The following is a 19650-nucleotide window of genomic DNA, read 5'->3' as shown; positions in this document are numbered from 1 at the left end:
TCAGGGATATACATAGTTCTAGAGCAGAGATGACACTGCCAGATTTCAGATCCATATTTACACCAAGGCGACTTACAGCTGAGGCAGAATCTAATCCAAGCATACAACAAACTGACATTTTTTTTGTTTTTTTAATTTTTGTTAGCTCATGTCACTGCTTAAATTGCACTACTTACCATCTAAAAGGAAATGATTTTGTCAGTAATCTTCAGAAAAATGCAAAGACCTTTCATCCATGTCTAGATATAAATCTTTTTTCACAAGCCAGTGAAATCCTGATGAGGAAAAAAAAAAAGTCCCACTTTACATGGTGCCACCTTAATAAGTAGTTTTACAATACAGAAGAAAAATGCACTTGAATCATCGTTTCACGTTGTCTTTAAAGAGCCTGTGAAATCAAAATTGGTGTTTTTGTACCTGTCCCTAAGTATTATTGGCACTGAACTGATAGCATGTCCAATTAAAAAAAACCTAAAAGCAGTTTTCAAGATAGTCTAGTTTTAAGTTATAGCTTCTCACTTCCGGCAAACAATTAAAATATTTTAATGACACATTCCTGTACTAGTTTTGTGTTTGTACAATTAAATGCTATTTGTTTCCTGCCCCTGGGGGCGGGTCTTGCTCTACTGTAGAGCAGTAAACATGGTTCATTAGTGTATTTTTGGCAATATTTCCTTTTCCAACCACTCCTCGTTCAAGTAAAAAAGAAGCTGGAAGAAATGTGTGTGAGTTGGTGGTTATGTGACAGGCACAAGTCGACAGGTGTGGGTGAAGGCAGCGGTTAGAAATCCTCTAATTCTCTAAAAAAAATTCTCTAACCTCTTTGCTTTTCTCCATATTTAACTAGTTTGCTAAGCTACTGTCAAGTATGTTTAGAGTTGGCTGAGGTGTGGCGTATCTTGAATGCTTTCGGCTGTTGTTTAAATCAGTCTAGTACTTCAACTGTATCTGTTACCGACAGATACAGTCACGTACTTCAAAATCTTTAAAATGGTGGCTATTTGATGAAAACTGGAATTTATATTCCTTCTGCACCCAGTTTAGTCATTGCAGATTCCCACTCACCAGTTTGATCACCCTCTGTCTACAGCTACATGTGCTGATGTTCTTTCTGCTTTTCTTACCACATTCTTTCTGCTTAGAACAATGTGTTAAGAATGTGTGTGTCCATATTATTCACTGTTACTACTCTCTCGTCTAATGCCATGTGGCGTTACCCAGAACGTTCTCATGTCCCGTACGAGCAGAATTCCTGTTGTGCGCGCAGATTTGTGTTTGTGACTCATTAGCTCAGGGAGTTGAGTCTTTGCTCTGGTGGCTAGAGAGAAGCAAACTACATCAGAACATGAACAATAACAACCTACTCAAGCGCACGCAAGGCAAACCAGGCTCTCCTGTAACCATGGAGCCAGTTACCAAGGTGAGGAGCAGGCTCTCACTTTTCTCCCACAAACAGAGATACGGACAAAGAAAAGAGGAAAGAAAAGCACAATCTTCTTCCCTTTTATTTGAGAACCGCTAATAAAAAAGGCATTAAGTGCTTGAGAGAGTTTAACCCACTGTTAGAGTCTGTCTATTCAGAAAAGCAGCAGGCAACATGAAATACGACAGGCTTAATACTTGAAATCAAGTTTTTTAGCGCAAGTCTTTTATAGAGTTGCTTATGTGCATGTATGTAATGTGTTTTGGTCTTCAATTTTCCAATAAGGTCATGAGTTTAAATCCCAGGGCTGCCACAGAGCCACTGTTGTACTCTTAGTGTACTTTCACATATGTACTGTTTAGTCTGTTTGAATGAGACCCTGGTGTGTTTTTTAGGCACGTGTGAACACAGCAATCACACACAGTTTGGACCAAAACAACCAGTTCCTGAGCCATGTTCCTTTGGTTCGCTCCAAAGTGAACTCTAGTGTGGTTCTACTGCAGTGAGAAAAGTGATTTGAAGTGAACAAATATGCCATGTGTTTTAGGCTGTGGGCAGCGTTTCTGTGTATATGTGAGCTGCTAAACTGAGCCATGAGGCACAAATCGAGTCAAAGGACAATGCTGTAACTGTAGCCTTCTGTTCTTGATATTTGGACTGATGAACTACAGGAGCAAATAAACACTGGATGTGATACACAATACATTTCACAGTAGTTTTATTTTTTAAAATGATCTAATCATTTACTTAACGCAGGCTCCATGTTCTCTGTGCTTGGCTGATTTCTGTTTATTTACCTTTTTTTCAAATCATCACCTTTCTGAGTTTTATAAATAGTAGGTTTTCAGATGTACATGTCCCTTAGCTGATGTTTTTTTGCTTTCTGGTTCATTTAGTTATGTGCAGTTTGGAACCAAACCAAACCAAATACACCAAAAGCATCCACTTGGCCCGGATTCAGATTAATAGGCGTGAATAGGTGTGAAAGTGCTCTTAAAACAAAGGACAGTGTATCAGAGATCAGTTTCCTGGATCAAATATACTGCTGAAGTATCTGCGTCTACAGCCTTGGATGCAAAAATTGTATAGTGCTTATTAGTATCTCATTTTTCATTCATCACTTCAAAAAAAAGTGTTCCTCAGAGCTTCTTTGGATGGTTATGGGTGCTTGGCTTTGGGGAAGAGCTCTACATGGAATCTTTACGGATTACCTGGAGCACAAACACTGAAGAGCCTTTAAGGGTTGTAGAATTAACCTTTCTTTCTATAAATGTTGACTATCTTGCTCTTGTTTATGGTCATGTGGTGCAGCACTTGCATCACTGTCAGCTCTATGCTTGGACTGGATTCCGCCTCTGAATGAAAGCACCATCTCAATGAATAAGCAATGCTTCTGCGGCACAGCAGGCTCAAGGAGCCGCTCTATCATGGCCATGTTTGGAATGTAAATGAAAAGAAGGAATGTGACTAAACCACTAATCTGAACTTCACAGGCATTTCGACCAAAGAGCACCATCATTCCCGAGAGAACACTAATTATTCTAACAGGCACCACTTTCCTCTCACTGATTAATGCAGACTTTGTCGGCTTATGTGCTTCAATCCATTGATTCTGCTTTGCTCACCACCTCTACAAGTTTCCCTGGGGACATCATCTGCATAATTTTCTGTTTCTGCATTATTTTTAATAAATATCAGTGCAGGGATGTAGGTGGGTGAACAGGAAGCACAAAGCACAGTAAAACACACTCAGGCATAAAGGGTCACTGCAGGAAATATCATCTAAGACAATACAATAGAAAACATTTTACAGCTTGCATTAGTGCAGAAATATTCAGTAACCCCTCCATGACTGGGCAGCACTAAAAAAAAAAAGAAAAAAAAAAAAAAAAAGATGTAAATGCACACAGCACTCGCTGCCATTGGAACGTGATCGGATCATCTAGAGTGCCTCCGGACTGCAGCTGATCAGATTTTGGGAAGATGGATATGCAATATGTACAGTGTTAGATAAAAAACGTTCATCCAAAAGTCTAATTCCACAGCAAAATGTCACATCTGCGCTGATTCTGTCTGTTTACGCTTTATACTCTAGGAGCCCCTTTTGGCTCGCCACTTTCCTTATACTGTCAATGCTTCCTGTCCTTGTTCACAGCTAATTAGTGTCACCTGGTCCATGTTTCCCTTAGTAGAAGTTACTGCATTGTTTTGCTAGTTGTGCTCTTGCCAATATTTTTGTTCTCCGGTTTTAATTTGATCACAGTGTGTGAAGAATACACACAATGAGAATGCACGGAAATACAAGATACCGAGATCCAGATTGCTGAAATCTTAGATCGCTTTGAATTTTAGGGAAATTTCTTTTACTGTTGTTTCCTTTCCCGAGTGTCACACCAGCAGAATACGACGTTACCTGACAGAGCAGCTACATCTGCTTCTAACAGACTGCTGTGTACAGCTAACAGTGTGTAATTAAGCAATATCTCACAATCAAGAGTGGTGGCCGTACGTGTCCTGTAATAAAAACTGAACTGTGGTAAACATCATATGAGCTTATTTAGCACATTAGTCAGCTTATATAGTTTACGTGTAGTGAGTCGGTTGAGTATTTGACACTAGATATCCACTACAATTAGCTTAAATTATCTAGGTTAACTTAGCTTACTGCTAGCTAGCCACTAGATTGCTAGCTAGCTACTTTTCATCCTAACATTTATAGCCATGCTACTTCAGTGTTCACTTCCATGCTTTGTTCACACATTAAATTAAATTGGATCTTTTTTTTTTACAATTAATCCTAGACATTTTGAGCTAGAGCTAGTAGAGCATACTCGCTACATTATACATACATAAATAGCATTATACATTATACAGTATGTTGTTTGTTCTATAAATAAAATAAAACGAAAACGTAATATATAATTCAGAGCCTGACGGAGCGCTACGAACGATGCCCTACATACATCCCGAATTCAAATCAAGCATCTGCTTTATTTTTAGGGCCACATTCAAGGTTAATGAAGCAGGCAGCAGAAACTGTGTTAGTTTTCAGATACGATTATTTTTGTGCAACCAGAGCTTCTATAGCAAGCAGAAACGATGGAAAAATCAGAAGAGTTGCAGTTTGAGCACTGAAAAGAAAACAGGTGTTAGAAAGGAGGACAAGGTTGGTACATGATTGATACTCTTCAGGGGACAGCATGTTATATTTGATCATATGAAGTTTTACAGTGAGGCGCTGACTTACTCAAGGACTCTGTGTGTGTGTGTGTGTGTGTGTGTGTGTGTGTGTGTGTGTGTGTGTGTAAAAACGTACAAATGTTAGAACACCACAAAAAATGTGCAAGCTGATTTATTAACAGGGTCTACAGGGGATTACGTATTTCGACTGAGTTAGATGGCGTGCGCTGCCTGTCTTGTGCATTTGGCTTAATGAGGATGAAATCTGAGGCGTTTCTTCCTAAAGGTACAAAATGATGGACCGAGTCACAAACTGATTCACTTTGTACCAGCAAAATTCTCTCTCTCTGTTTCTTTCTCTTCTTCTCTGTCTCTCTGTTTCTCTTTGTCTTTTGCTGTCTGTCTGTCTGCTTCTCTCTATCTTTCTCTCTCCGTCTTTCTGTTTCTGTCTGTTTTTTTCCCCTGTCTATCTCTCTGTCTATCTCTCTGTCTCTCTCTCTGTCTCTCTCTCGGTTTCTCTCTGCCTGTCTCTCTCTCTCTCTCTCTCTCCCCCCTCTTGTCTCTTGCTCCTTCTCTCTATCACTCTTTCTTTCCATCTCTCAGTCTCCATCTGTTGTTCCCTGTCTGTGTCAGTCCTTGTCATTCTCTGTGTCTTTCAATCATTCTCTCTCTCTCTCTGTGCCCTGCTCCCTGTTTCTCTCTCTCCTTCCGTGTCACTCGCCACTCCCTGTCATTCTCTCTGTCTCTTTCAATCATTCTCTCTCTCTCTCTCTCTCTCTCTCTCTGTGTGTGCCCTGCTCCCTGTTTCTCTCTCTCTTTCTCTCTGTCACTCACCACTCCCTGTCTCTCACTCTGTCTCTTTCCATCTTTGTCTCTGTTGGTCTGTCTCTGGCTGTCCATTTCACTCTTCATCTGTCTGTCTCTCTCTCACACCCTTTCTCTCTCCATCTCTTTCTGTCTCTGTCCTTCTCTCTCTCCCAGTCTATCTCTCTCCATCCAACTCCGTCTCTGTCTGTCACTCTCCTCTTTTTCTTTGCCTTTGTTTGTCTCTCTCTGTCTCTACACGTTACTTCCCGTCTCTGTCTGTCTGTTGCTCCCAGGCTCTCACTCTGTGTCTTTCCATCTTTGTCTCTGTCTGTCTCTCTCTTCCTGTTTATCTCTCCATATTTCTGTCTCCCTCTGTCACTTCCTGTCTCTCTCTCTCTCTCTCTCTCTTTGTCTCTGTCTGTCGTTCCCTGCCTCTCTCTCTCTCTCTGTCTATCACTCCCTCTCTCTCTCTCTCTCTCTCTCTCTATCATTGCCTCTGTCTGTCGTTCCCTGTCTCTCTCTTTGTCCTTCAGATAAACGGGGAAACCCAATCCCAGTGTAACGTCAACTCACTGCCACCTGTTCACTTCAGCAGTGCTGAGAGAGAGCTGAGGAAAGTCCCAGACAATAACTCCACATCATCATCATCATCATCATCTGGCTCTATCACTGTTTACTGAGGAAACAATTCACAATGGATTCAAAGTTTACACACTGCACTACAGGGAAATCCTGGAAAATACATGATGTAATGATGAAAAATAGTGAATTGTCTCACTAGGTCAGTGTTTAGTAGATCAATCTTTATATCTTTTGTTCTGAATGTGCTCATTTTTAAATTCACATGCAGTGTATGGGCATGTTTCACTGCTACTCCTTCTGCCATTGCATTTAGTCTTTTTTCACCATCTCAGCCTGATCGGGACCAGCCGGAGACCTGCTAGTCTATTTCCACATCAATGATGAAGACTTGTGCTACTAGTTTGTCTATTTTAGCACCACTGCAAAAAATTTTCCATAAATATAACTTTTTTTATAGTTTATAGGGGAGAGGAGAGATTAGTTCAGATTAGTGACAGATACGGGTCACTCAGGCGCTGTTTTAAGTCCTGAGGCAGTGAAAAAGGCTTCACAGGTCACTCAATGGACAGAAAAGCAGCTAGTAATTAGATAAAGGATTGTTTGATAGCTAACATTAAGTCATCATTTAATCCACGAATCCACAACAAATTTGCCAGAGATTGCCTTTTTCTTTAGTAGGGCTGAATGGATCACAAACATGAACCATGAAAGTTGACTTGTCAGCTTGTAATGTGTAAATAGATGACAATTTCTCCAGGAATTTGCCTTATCTGCCTCTTGATCTCATTAATAAATCACTTTGTTGAAATATGTAATTCTCTGGAGACATGCTGTGACCTGCTGAAACCCATGTATGGAAAAGTGTACCATGGAGAAACAATATTAATTATTTCTGGAGGGACACTGCACTGACGTTAGAGATATCCATGTGTCCCTTAACAAGGCTTATGGATGCTGCTAACAGACCAGCTGGGAATGGAGTCATAATCCGACAGTAAAAATAATTGCAATCTGCCTGTCTATTTAGAGAAGAATGGAATCCCAAGTGATCTGTGATGAGAAGAGCTGCCTCTTCTGATTAACTGTGCTTTTTCATGCAGGTCTGTTTATATGCTCACAAATGTGCAAAATATGACGTCCAATTAAAGAGAGCCAATCACCTTGTCAGATGAAAATGGCTAGCCAATCAGATTCTTAGTTATGGAGAAAGTTATGATCTTAAATGAGTGAAAAGAACTGTCACCAAGATGGCTGCCGAGTGCACAGACTTTACCAAAAGGACTGATGTCAGTCCCAGCGAAGAAGGTGTGGCCTCTGTGCTTTTTTTTTTTTCTTTCAGTGACAGAGGAGTGGCCTCTGTGACAGTCAGTTTCAGTGACGGAGGTGTGGCCTCTGTGACAGTCAGTCTTACTGGAGGAGGTGTGGCCTCTGTGGCTGTCAGTCTTACTGGAGGAGGTGTGGCCTCTGTGGCTGTCAGTTTCAGTGAAGGAGGCGTGGCCTCTGTGACAGTCAGTCTTACTGGAGGAGGTGTGGCCTCTGTGGCTGTCAGTCTTACTGGAGGAGGTGTGGCCTCTGTGACAGTCAGTTTCAGTGACGGAGGTGTGGCCTCTGTGACAGTCAGTCTTACTGGAGGAGGTGTGGCCTCTGTGGCTGTCAGTTTCAGTGAAGGAGGTGTGGCCTTTGTGCCTGTCAATCTCAGCGAAGGAGGCAGAGCTTTCCTCTTCAAAATAAACTTTAAAATAAACTGTTTTCACAATATTGACTTGATGTTTTTTTTTGTTTTTTTTTTAAATAAAAACATTACACTTTATGATGAGCACTGCATCATCTCGTTAGGAGACCCCCCTCCCCACACACACACCCCCACAGCGATATTTATCTGTTTGGTTGAAGAAGAACACCGCTTGGGCTTCATTTCTAATTCCAGCTGAACATGTCAGTGTTGATTTGCTCACAGCAGCCGACGCATTGCGTGCCTTCAGCATGGAGTGACACAGACCAGAGAGTGGGAGACAAACACTGCACAAACTCTCCATTCATTCAGATCCTCATAAATTTTTGAATCTCTCTCTCTCACACACACACACACTTATCCATACCAGATACCCCCTAGATCCACATGTGCAGAGTAACATTCACTTACCACAGCACAATAACTACCAGACATTTTATCATTCTTTACAATACCATTAAGAAAAAAAAAGAAGGGTGGGTTTGAGTGAGAGTGAATATCAAGTTAGAGGATTCAAACTGATCAGGTGATATGAAAATGACGTGTGGTGGCCTGGGAAAACCCTGTTCTCCCGGTGTTGGTTTCCTGTGAGATCTCTGATTTCCACCCACCTCCCAAAGACTTGCCAGTATGAGAACTGGCTACTCTAAATTGCACCTAGGTATGAATGTGAGTGTGTATGGTGCTCTGTGATGTTCCATCGAGGGTGTATTCCCACCTCACGCTCAGTGTTCCCCGACAGGCTCCAGCTCCACCGCAACCCTGACCACTTGCTGAAGATGAATGAATGAACGACTACTTAAATAAATTATCACAAAGTTTATGTTAACTTTTGATAATGAAAGAACATCTGTGAAACCCAACACACAACAAACTTTTAACTCAAATGAATCTCATCGCCGGTTAACGGAGAATCTGCAGCCTCGGTCCTTTTCCAAGTCCTCTCTCAACCTGTGGCATTACTGAATTACGCATAGCTCACTCTCTTATAGCTGTTCTCTTATCTTAAGTTCACTTCGCAGCACCGCTGATACACCACTTCTGGATAAAACCCCATTAGATGGATTTGAGGGAAAAGATGCCGGTTTGAGAGACGTTCTATTAAGGAGAAGGTGGAGTGTCCTGATCTGGAAAGCTTATCTAAAAATAAAATAAAATGATTCAGTTGCATAACGGGAGGCTGTACATCGGACCACCGGCAGTCTTTCTGTCATATGTGCTCTCAGTCGTTCTCTCGGTTCAGGCCTTTGTTTCATTCCTGGGTGAAATCCAACCCACACAGTATGACGGACAAGGAAAAAGTGTGTGTGTGTGTGTGTGTGTGTGTGAAGGACAGATTAACTAGCTCCTCTGAAAATCACTGTCAAACTAAACAAAGTACCTGCAGTTTTTTTCCGCCTGAAGCGAGGGGGTGAGCGAGGGGAAAGAGGTTTCTTTTTGTGGCATAAAAGAGAGAAAAGTGCTATATTTGTGCAAGATTAAATTTGTGTGCATCTCAAAAAGAGGCTTAATTGCACTTGCAATTGCTCTGATAAGAGAACGTACAGCTTATAAAATCAATTTTTGGTAGCAACTTGCATTTATTTGTGATGCATTTGTATAACGGCCCTTAAGGTGTAGCTGTAAATGTATAAAGTGTCATGCTTTCCTAGCCACAAGTTCATAACGTCTGCTCTGCATGATTTGAATATCTAAACGATTTTATCACAGGCACAGCTCAGATATGCCTCAGAAATGCAAAGCTGATGCAAAGCACATCCACCCATACTGTATTATTATCAGCATATGCCATTTAGAGCACCATTTCACAAAGGAACCAACAACCTCTTTAACTGTGGCTTTATTGCTCAGATTTATGCTTAGATTGGATTTTGCCAAGTAACAGCCTGGATATGATCACAAATATCAAATTCCCACACATCTGAATCACCACAATCAGTGTACAGCCTTCATTTTTCTCCTCACCATAAACAGTGGCATTTTGTCTTATTAACTTCAGGAAAGAAGCTGGTGAGGGAACAACATTTTATAGCTGCTATAATGTAATCAATAACAGGAACTAACTTCTTTCCATAACACTGAAAGTAAGGTGGGATGGTAACATTATACCAGCCGGCTGTTGATTATTTTCCTATAACAGCACACCGTGCAGTGTTTTATTCCTTACTTACATGCACATTTTCACTTTCATTTTAAGTGGATTCATAATAAAACGAGTCTTATCAATGAAATGACCTCATGTGATGTATAAAATCACCAGACTTACTAAGTCACTGCAGTGAACACGCTGACTGGGTTCACTGATGCTCTTTAGTCTCTAATATCTAATGTTCACTGTTCATATTCACACAAGTTTCTAATACTGTGAGCCAGCAGTGTGTGTTTATAATATGTAATGAAATATGAACAGTAGGAAATAGCCATTCATTCAACTGCAGATATAGTGCAAAAAAACACAGCTATTTGTAGAACAGAATAATTTCTTACAGATATTTTGTTTATATTTTGCTCTCTCACTCCCACACAAATGACTGGATTCAGGGATCTGCTGCACGTGGCAGCACATGAATGTAAATACTGGAAGTATCGGAAGCACCTGTAAGGCAGAAACAAATTCCTTGTGTGTGTGAGCACATGTGGCCAATAAGACTGTTTTTGTTTCCATATTTGAGTTCTTCTCAGACTCTTATTAGCTGTTTCTCAGTGCTGTTCTTGCTACTTGTTGTAGAGGGGCCAAGAATTATTGCCAAGATTTATAACTATCGCCAAGAATAGCAAACAAGCTTGACACTTGGCACACAAGTCATTGTTCTGTCCATGGAATGCCCTAATCATTGCCTGACAACCAAAGATTCCTGTTAACAGTGTACAACGTGTGGCAAAAGAACTGTTCACTAATAATATAATTAATAATAAATTTAATTATTTGTTGAACACATATTGTTTTTGTCATCATTTTATTTAAGTCATTTGAAGACCTGCTGTGTGTACAGTTTTTAAATGAGTAAGGGAGTTTATTCCTCTTCGTGTTGTGCCTAACAACGCCCTTACCCATGGCTCGAGTGGCTCATTGCTATATTAAACTAATTACTCCTACCATAGTTGGCTAAAGCACATCTTTAAAATCAGTAGACATTCATACTAGACAAGGAGTCAAACAATGGCATGGATTTTTTTTCCATGCCTGTGAAGAAAAGCATTGAGCCCAAAACATGTCAGTGTCTATTGTCTTTTTACGGGTGCTATTTTTAGAAGTTCACCTGTGAAACAGGTCAGAGATGGGAAAAAACACCCTTGAAGAATATTGGATATGAGCACTTTGCTGAGAGAAGGAGAATAATAAGAAGAGATAGAGAGAGAGAGAGAGAGAGAGAGAGAGAGAGAAAGACAATGTGTAACTGGAGCATGGTGTTGGTGGTTCTCTGGAGACGGTGGCGGCTGGCGAGGGTCGGAGTGCCCACAGACATGCCACACAGGCTGCCATCTGTGACAAGTCCTCAGTGCCCCTTAGCAAAGCTGCCCAGCTGGCACCCCCTCGCTCTGTTTGAGACGCAGCCAATACGAGCCTGCACTCTCACATTAGCGTTCTGGCAGGATTTCAGACTCGGCTTTTCTGTGACTGTGGCGTATTGTGAACTTGGTAACCTCGACTTTGTAAGTATGCACTGTAGGCATTAACTCCTTAAAGTCCTAGGCTATTAATCAGTTATTCATTTTAAAGCACATTATTCAGTAACTATCTGGAGTTATTCAGTAGCTACAATGAAACAAATACGTATGAGTGAGCGGAAAGAAATGACCCGCTGATGCATCCTGGGAATTTAAGGAGTTAGCTAACAACATAGAATTAGAAACAACGTGAACAATATACACTAAATTGCCAGTTTTTTAGTTACTAAATATTAGATTCCTGTTCTGTAACTTTTATAAAAGTCATTTCATCTACAACATTTTAATTGAACAAATATGACCACAAAAATTTCCATAATGTTAGATTTTTTAAACAGCAACGTTAACACGTATTGTCATACATTTATCCAGTATCACATCATACCCTTTCAGAAAATTGTATAAATTCTTCTTTTTTTTTTTTTTTTTTTTTTTTTAAACACTGTACATCTTACACTGTAACTTTCTTTTGGCTAGCTAGCCTACAGGCTCGCACGTACACATTAAACCTTTTATACCAAAAATATAGCCACATGAATGAGCTAAACCTGTCGGAAATGTCAACATTTTTCTCAAATGTGTTGAAAAGTGACAAAAAAGACTCCCTAGTATGAAAAATACATTGAAATTAGAATTGAGCTCTGCCATATTGAGAAACATCAACATTGCATCAGAAAATGGAAACCATGAAATCAAGAATTTTAGAAAAACGTTGATCACATGACCCCCCACCTGAACGTAGCATTAGTAGGTGTTACGTAACCTGGGAAGTGTTAGCCGCAAAACAGTATTTGTGAATGCAAATCTATTTTAAACTGATTTAAATTCTGTATTCTGTAGTAGCAGGATATTACCACTGAACAGTACATCAGAGTTACGTTACATTACGTAGTACTTTGACATACTATTTAGTACATCAGTATGCACTTTGGGACGTAGCTACAGAGAGACACAGTGCACGTAGAACCATCTCCCTACAAGAGCTAAAGGAGAAACGAGGCCATTCTCTCTGAATACCCCTTCATGAATGACATGTCGCCAAATATCTCACAGCTACGGCGCTCGGGAGAATCTAGGCCAGCCGGAGAAATCCAAACACTCACAACGATTTTGTTCTGTTGCTCTCACAACTGCTTATTGAATATTTTTCCTGTTTGTCCTTATTTGGGTATGATATGGACTTACTAAAAGTCTGGAGAACGAGATCATTTAGGATACAATAAAAGTGTGTGTGTTTGTGTGCTGAATCAGTGTGAGAGAAAAAAAGAAGGAAAACACAGCAGCAATGCACTGCAAAAAGAAAAAAAAAGGAGAAGCCTGGTTTGTAGGAAATCAATTCAACCTGTGTTTCTACCTGTCAAAAAACAGCAGAATTAAGATGAGAACAATTCACTTCTATCTTTTCTAGAGCTGAATGCATCTGTGCGTGCGTGCTTGTGCGTGTTTGTGTATGTGTTTGGGCAGAGAATAACCCGCATCAGCATATGGCATTTCAGATTAACAGATTAGCTCATTAACAGGTGAGACACACCGGGACACAGGCCTAATTCTGTACGTTATACAGCAATGAGCCGGATTTACGAGCAAGCTACATATCACCATCAGTGTCCTTCAGTCTCTGTAGTACAGGAGCTTTATGGGCTTTATGAACATTTTGGAGCCAGAGACCACTCACTCACACATACATACATACACACACACATACATATATATATATATATATATATATATATATATATATATATATACACACACACACATATATTCTCATAAAGTAAGAAACAATAATAATAATTTTACAATAATATGTTGCCTATTTATTGGAGCTGTACAGCTTGTTATTCTTGAAATTTCCACCCGCAGAACAGATTTTTATTAAAATCCAAGTTGATATAATTCATAGGCTGAATTTTTTAATTATTGAGGTTAGAATTAAATCCATTTAATTCAAATGACTAGTCAAACATGATAATAACTATAAGATGTTCAGATGTAAGATATAAGATGTCCACCACTATAACAAAATAATTAAAAAAAAACTAAAATAAAAAAAAAAAACACAACATCGCAGACCTTCTGGCTGCGCTTCATGGACCCCACTCTGAGTATCATGTCTTTTATCCACAACAGGGCAAAGAGAAATATTGTAGGCATTATGATATTTCAGAAGGATCAACTGTAGGTGTAAAAGCACAACATTAATAAACACCTTGCAGAAAGTAAAAGATGAAGTTGATTATTTTTCTAGAACATCTAAATTTTTGTCCCACAAACATGCACTATACAGTGTCATAGTTTCATATAACTGTTAACGTTTTTAGATGAAACTATGACACTAACATTTGATATTTGTTGAGAACCATCATGGGGGCACTGAAAGACCTCCATCCATGCTCCAGCCTTTCATTCACTCCAAACTCAATCTGACAGCCATTTCACCACAGGGTTAGGACCTGTATCATTTAGCCAGGTCATTTACAGTTCTGCAAACAGGAGTGTGAGGGTGGAAATTTGGGGATTTACAGTTTCTGATGATTTTGGTTTTTTTTGAGCATATATTAGGGGGGATATTTTTTTTGGGGGTTTTTTGCGCCATAACCACCAGGCACTTGGGATGTCTGGGGAAAGTTGCCGCTAGAAAAGTTTACATGTTTACATTACAATTTATTAATTACGGTATTTACATCATATATTATTATTATTATTATTATTTACTATAATAGAACGTTTATCTTACATAAGTCTGTTCAATAAAATAATATAGATAATATTTAAATAAATAAAATACTAATAACAAATACAATTAAGTAAAAATACAAATAATTACAAAATAATGAAAATCTCAGTTCTATAATTTACAATACCTTGATAAAATTGATGATTTACTAATGGTGAGATTTCTACTGAAAAATTTTGAAAAGTATGTAAGGAAAAATAAAGAAATAAAGAAATAAAGAAAGAAAGAAAGAAAGCTATGCTTCAATAAGCAGGCAAATACATCTTTTGGATCTTTTGTACTTCGTGCTCTTTTAATCTGAAGTCAGCACTGTCATTGTTTTTTTTTTTGTTTGTTTTTTTTAAGAAATATGAAAGCAAACTTATGAAAAATCTTAAGATATGAAATTTCTTGAAAAGTGTCTAGTCTTGTAGACCAAAATATTGACCTCTACAAAATTACACAGAGTCAAAGCAGTTTATGGAAGAATGGAAGGATAAAATAAGAGAGATCAGAAATGAGTAATTGATGGAGGTAGTAGGGGAGAAGGGGGTTGGTTGTTAACACTGTTTTAACTTCCAGGTTATTAGGGGAAGCTCTCACAAACATAACAAAAATAATTCCCCTCCTGACCAACATTCGTCCATTCTGTCAAGAGCTCTGAACACTAAAATCTGTAAACGCGGGGATAACATCTGGTTTTGTGCGTTGAAACAAATAAAAAAAAAAGTCTCCCTGAGACTTCTACTTCACGGAAATGTCTTATAAAGAGATATTCATATAGAAAATAGATGAACTTTAGTTCAGAAAAATGGCAGTCAGCTATATTTTGATATATGATTTGAAAGCCAAGGATGAGTAATGCTAGCTAGCTAACATGAAGTAACTACAGAGTCGCGTCCTGATGTGGCTGGCGTTGGTTGGCATAGTGTGACAAACATGTTATTTCATATTATAAGCTGCACACATACCAAAGATTATACTAGAATACAGAATTTTACTATATCACTGTTTATATTACAGCTGTAACAATCCAAACTACAGAATATTTGAAAAGTCAGGAACCAATGAGAGAAGCGCTATGTCTACCAACCAACGTTAATGCAATTGTTCACCTGTAAGGAAAAAATAAATACAAAAAAACATGTAAATAAATAAGTAAATAAATAATAAACACAACATTACGTATATGTAGTTTAAATCCCGTTGGTTCCGAACTTTTCGGACACTCTGTATTTGTGTATTAAATATAGTTTTACTTATAATTTTAAAAGGACAATATTTAATTCAGTAAATAGAATAGCACAGATTGTTTATAATAAATTGTGATGTTTTAATATTATGGGTACACTAGTCCAGTTTTTTTCTTAATATTGTTCTTCTTCTTGTTCAATACAACTGAATGATAAATATTAGGAAATTTTAATTGAACTTATTCAGAATGTTATTTGGTTACTATTAAAGGTTTCATACTTGTGGCTTAACTTGTGATTCAGTTAAAAGCTTTTATTATTTCTATTTGTTGCTTCATTTTTTGAAACTGTATCCTTTTTAACGTTGTGCCAACTGTCCCCATATCATATGCCAACTAGGCATGAGACTGAATTTCGTTGTCTCGAATACTGCGATACACAACACTGGTGAGACGAATTTAGCTTCTCTGAGGTGTATCATGATATTTTCTTTTAACATTGATTTATGAGCTCTACCTCTTCCATGTGACAAACACAATGCTCGCAGCCTCGTTTCATTTGGATCGTGTGAACTTGGGAAAAAATAATAATACCGAAACAGCTCGTAATACACTACTTACTGCACAACATTTTTGCAATATCCAGAATTCACAGCATGCATGTGGTGTAGGCATTTGAAAGGCAGTTACCGTAAACCGCGAACCGCTGTATATACGTGCACTCCGGTTTCTACCAGGGCAGGCTTGATCGCGGTCTGAAACTCGGGTTAAAATCAAAGCCTGTGTACTGCGCTTGATGAAAGTCGCACTCATGTCTTAAAACAGAATCATGTTGCATGTTGTGCTGGCAAAAAAATGGCCCAAGTGAGCAAGAATGAAACAAATGCACTCCTGAGACATGCCGTGTCACCATTCGCTGGTTTCCTTTTGCTGCAGTGAAGTGTGTGTTTGGGGAAAAGCTAGAAACTGGGAAATTCACTTTTATGGTCGTCTTATACACAAAGGTAAAATCATGATAATGATTAAAATGTTTGATGCAAAATTCAAACTAACATGTCTAACTGTACAAAATTTTCCAAAAAAAAAAAAATCTTCTGGGATGTTTTTTTTCTTAAATTATTATTAAGTTATCTGTCACACCTGATGCAGCCCATCCAGGGCCACGAGGCTTAAATATTTAAAGCAATCAAAGGGAAAAGCTTCCCATACTAAGTTCCTTTATCTGTTTGTTTAATTCTTGATCATTTCCTGACCGATGATTAGCTGTTAAGATAATCAAAAGCGTAATATTTTGCCATTTTGGGCTTGGGCCATTTTTTTGCCCAGGAGTGTATGGTACACACCTACCAACCCCGCTCTCCCCTACACCTTAGGCACTATGATTTATTAATGTGACTGTGATTTGTTAATGTGACTGTGGACTAAACATTTGGATGCTGGTTACAGTCCAGGTGAGGGACAGGCAGGTGGACTCAGGTGGTAAGCTCACCTGGACAGAGGTGAACTGAAGTGAAGCAGGGGTCAGGGGTCAGGGTTCAGGGTTCAGGAGCTTACCTTGAGGGAACGGGTTCGGCTGGACCACGTGCAGGAAGGCGCGCATCATGTTGAACAGCAGGCCGATCGGCCCTGGCTCGTAATACGCGACGGTTTCGTAAACTCCTCCAGGGACCGAGCCGAAATCTAAGGATGCGGCGGATGCGGCGGCGGCGGCGGCGGGAGCAGCTCCGAGAGCCGAGCCGCTGCAGCAGCACCAGCAGCCGAGGAGGAGCAGCGCCAGGGCCGGGGCCGGGGCCGGGGCGCGCATCATGACAGCACCGGACAGGGGAGGACAGGGGAGGTGTGCGTTCACCAAAGAGCGACCCGATTAATAAACAAAACGAGAAACGCAAACCCGAACGTCAAACACGAGAACGCACGCGATGCAGAAATAAAGAAAAGCGAACACGAGCGCGCGAGCGTCACGTCGCCGTTTCCGTACAGAGGTTCATGATGAGCGAGGTGTCCGCCGTGAGCGGCTTCCTCCACTGCACAGGTGCTCTTCTGTCTCCTCTCTTCTCCTCTCCTCTTCTCTTCTCTCTCCTCTCCTCCTTCATCTGCGACGTGATTGGTCTCCCGCAGAGGCTGACGGCTGCGCATGAGAGCTGCGGGGAAAGCAGTGGGGGACGCACTCCCCCTGGCGGCGGACACCGGACACTGCACCGTGGAGCTGAAACGCACTTCAAGGTGCATTAGGCAGCATTTGTGAAAAATGGGTCTCTAACAGTTAAATGGGTGGAGGGGAATAAGATTTGAAAGATTTTTTGTGAACCTGCCCACATTTCCCATGTAGCCATGTACAGTGTACAGTGGAGTCCAAAAGTCTGAGCTCTACGGAGCCCCTAAAGGGACACGGTGATGGAAAAACTATGACTAGGGAGGAAAATTTCTATTTCAGTGCTTTCGCATTCGCTCACAAAACTTTTGCGTTCCCCTGAGAAACTTTGTGTTCTCTTCCAAAGGTATTTGTGTTCTTTCGCAAAAAACTAATTTCTTTGCAAGAGAACGCAAAAAAAAACCAAAACAAAAACTGAGAGAACACACAGTTTCTCAGGGGAACGTGAAAGTTTTGCGAGCGAACACAAAATTATTGAAATAGAAATTTTCCTTCCTATCTCATATTCTTTTCCATCACCGTGTCCCCTTAGGGGCTCCGTAGAGACCACACTGAAAACCTGGGATCTTTTTTTTAGAAAATTTAGTTAAAAGTGGAAATAAACAGAAAGTTTTAGAGTTTTGAAAATTGTGCAATATTTTGACTATTCAGTATTCAAGATGTTGCACAGTTTCTAGGTCACTATTCAAATTTAAGCAAATTTGTGATACTGTGTAAACTCCTTTGTATAAAACGTCAGATTTTCCATGAGTCTCATCTCTTCCGCTGAAGCATGTGTTCACACGACACGCTGACGGATTTGATCTGAAATGGATCATCAGCGGGACATACCAAATACTAAGAAATTATTTTACTAAGAAATTCTACATTTCACCATTTGTTGCTGATAATAGCATTTGTAATGAAAATCTTTGCGTTAAATTGAAAAAGAATTTACAAAAAGGAAATTTCACTAGTGCTCTCAGACATTTGGACCCTACTGTACACAAAGCTCCGCCCCCTGGTTCAGCTACAGTTAGCATGTCCAAGGACTGTCATGACATCACTTTCACACACACTCTGACATTCGACTGCTTTATACAAGCCAAGATACAACTCTATATACAAGCAACTTCTCTTCATAATGATTTATTAGGATGTGAAGTGGAGTTGTGGGCGTGTCTATAAAATGACTGACAAGAGGCCAATCCAAATACAAACAAACATTCGGGATCCAAAGCCAGGTTTCCAAAACCTTTTTTTTCAGCTACATAATGCACTTGTTCTGAGATGATGGCTTAAACTACAATTTTTTAAATCATTTCTACATAATTTTCCACATTATTTGTAGTAAGAAATGAAAAATATTGACGATTGCACCTTTAATTTGGGATTATACGTCATATGAAAGAAAACAGCCTATAATACTGAATATTTAATTTGCAAAATATTTACTTTGATTAAGTAAATCAACCCCTAAATTAGTTCTGGTGAACTGGTCACCATCATAGTTGATTGGAGTCAACCTGTGTGGAATTACAGTGCAAACATGATCTCAATATATATAAATACACCTGTTCCTGGAGTTTGCTAAAGAACATACAGTTCTGGAAAATTATCGGTTGGTGATTAAAAGAAAATCTCACATTTTTTAGCATTTCACAGAGCACCATTATATCCATTATATTAAAAAAAAATTGGAGGGCAGCGCTGTGGCACAGCAGGTAGCATTGCTGCCTCACAGATCCTGGGTTCAAACCTGAGCTCGGGTTACTGTCTGTGTGCAGTTTTGCATATTCTCCCCATGTCCATATGCCAGTAGGTGGATTAAATATGACAAATTGTCCCTAGGTGTGAGTGTATGTTCGCATAATAGCCTGTGATGGTCTGGCATCTCATCCAGGGTGTGTTGCCTCCACACACACACACACACACACACACACACTGTTCCTGTGTCAGGCTCTGGATTCCTCTAAGTGAAGAAAGAATATGGCATAAAGATGATTCCCCCAGAAGGCCAAGGGTAACTCTCAGCATGATACTACCACCACCATGCTTCACTGTGGGTATGGTGTTCTCAGAGTAATAAGCAGTGTTGGGTTTCTGCCAAATGTAGTGATTTGTGCCAAGGTCCAATCATTATATTTTGGTTTCAGCAGACCAGAGAGTCTCCTGTATTACTGACTGTAGCCCATCTATTGCTATGAACAAGTAATTA

General features: G+C 39.7%; 1 protein-coding gene across 14 annotated transcripts in view; it reads right to left on the bottom strand.

The window, feature by feature from the left end:
* Window positions 1–17378, bottom strand: part of prom1a (prominin 1a) — a 63341-nt gene extending 45963 nt beyond the window's left edge. For 11 of the 14 annotated variants that reach the window (XM_026940590.3, XM_026940594.3, XM_034306102.2 and 8 more), the window contains exon 1: window positions 16856–17378. In XM_026940590.3, the coding sequence (XP_026796391.1) occupies window positions 16856–17108 (253 nt within the window). In that variant the 5' untranslated portion in view covers window positions 17109–17378. The remainder of the gene's footprint in view (window positions 1–16855) is intronic. The other 3 variants (XM_026940597.3, XM_026940593.3, XM_026940598.3) reach the window with 1 other exon arrangement.
* Window positions 17379–19650: the final 2272 nt, after the last annotated feature.

Source organism: Pangasianodon hypophthalmus, chromosome 7 (genome assembly GCF_027358585.1).
Source record: "Pangasianodon hypophthalmus isolate fPanHyp1 chromosome 7, fPanHyp1.pri, whole genome shotgun sequence".
NCBI classification, from domain to species: domain Eukaryota; kingdom Metazoa; phylum Chordata; class Actinopteri; order Siluriformes; family Pangasiidae; genus Pangasianodon; species Pangasianodon hypophthalmus.
Note: the sequence above shows the minus strand (reverse complement) of the source record. Positions and strands in the feature narration are given on the sequence as shown.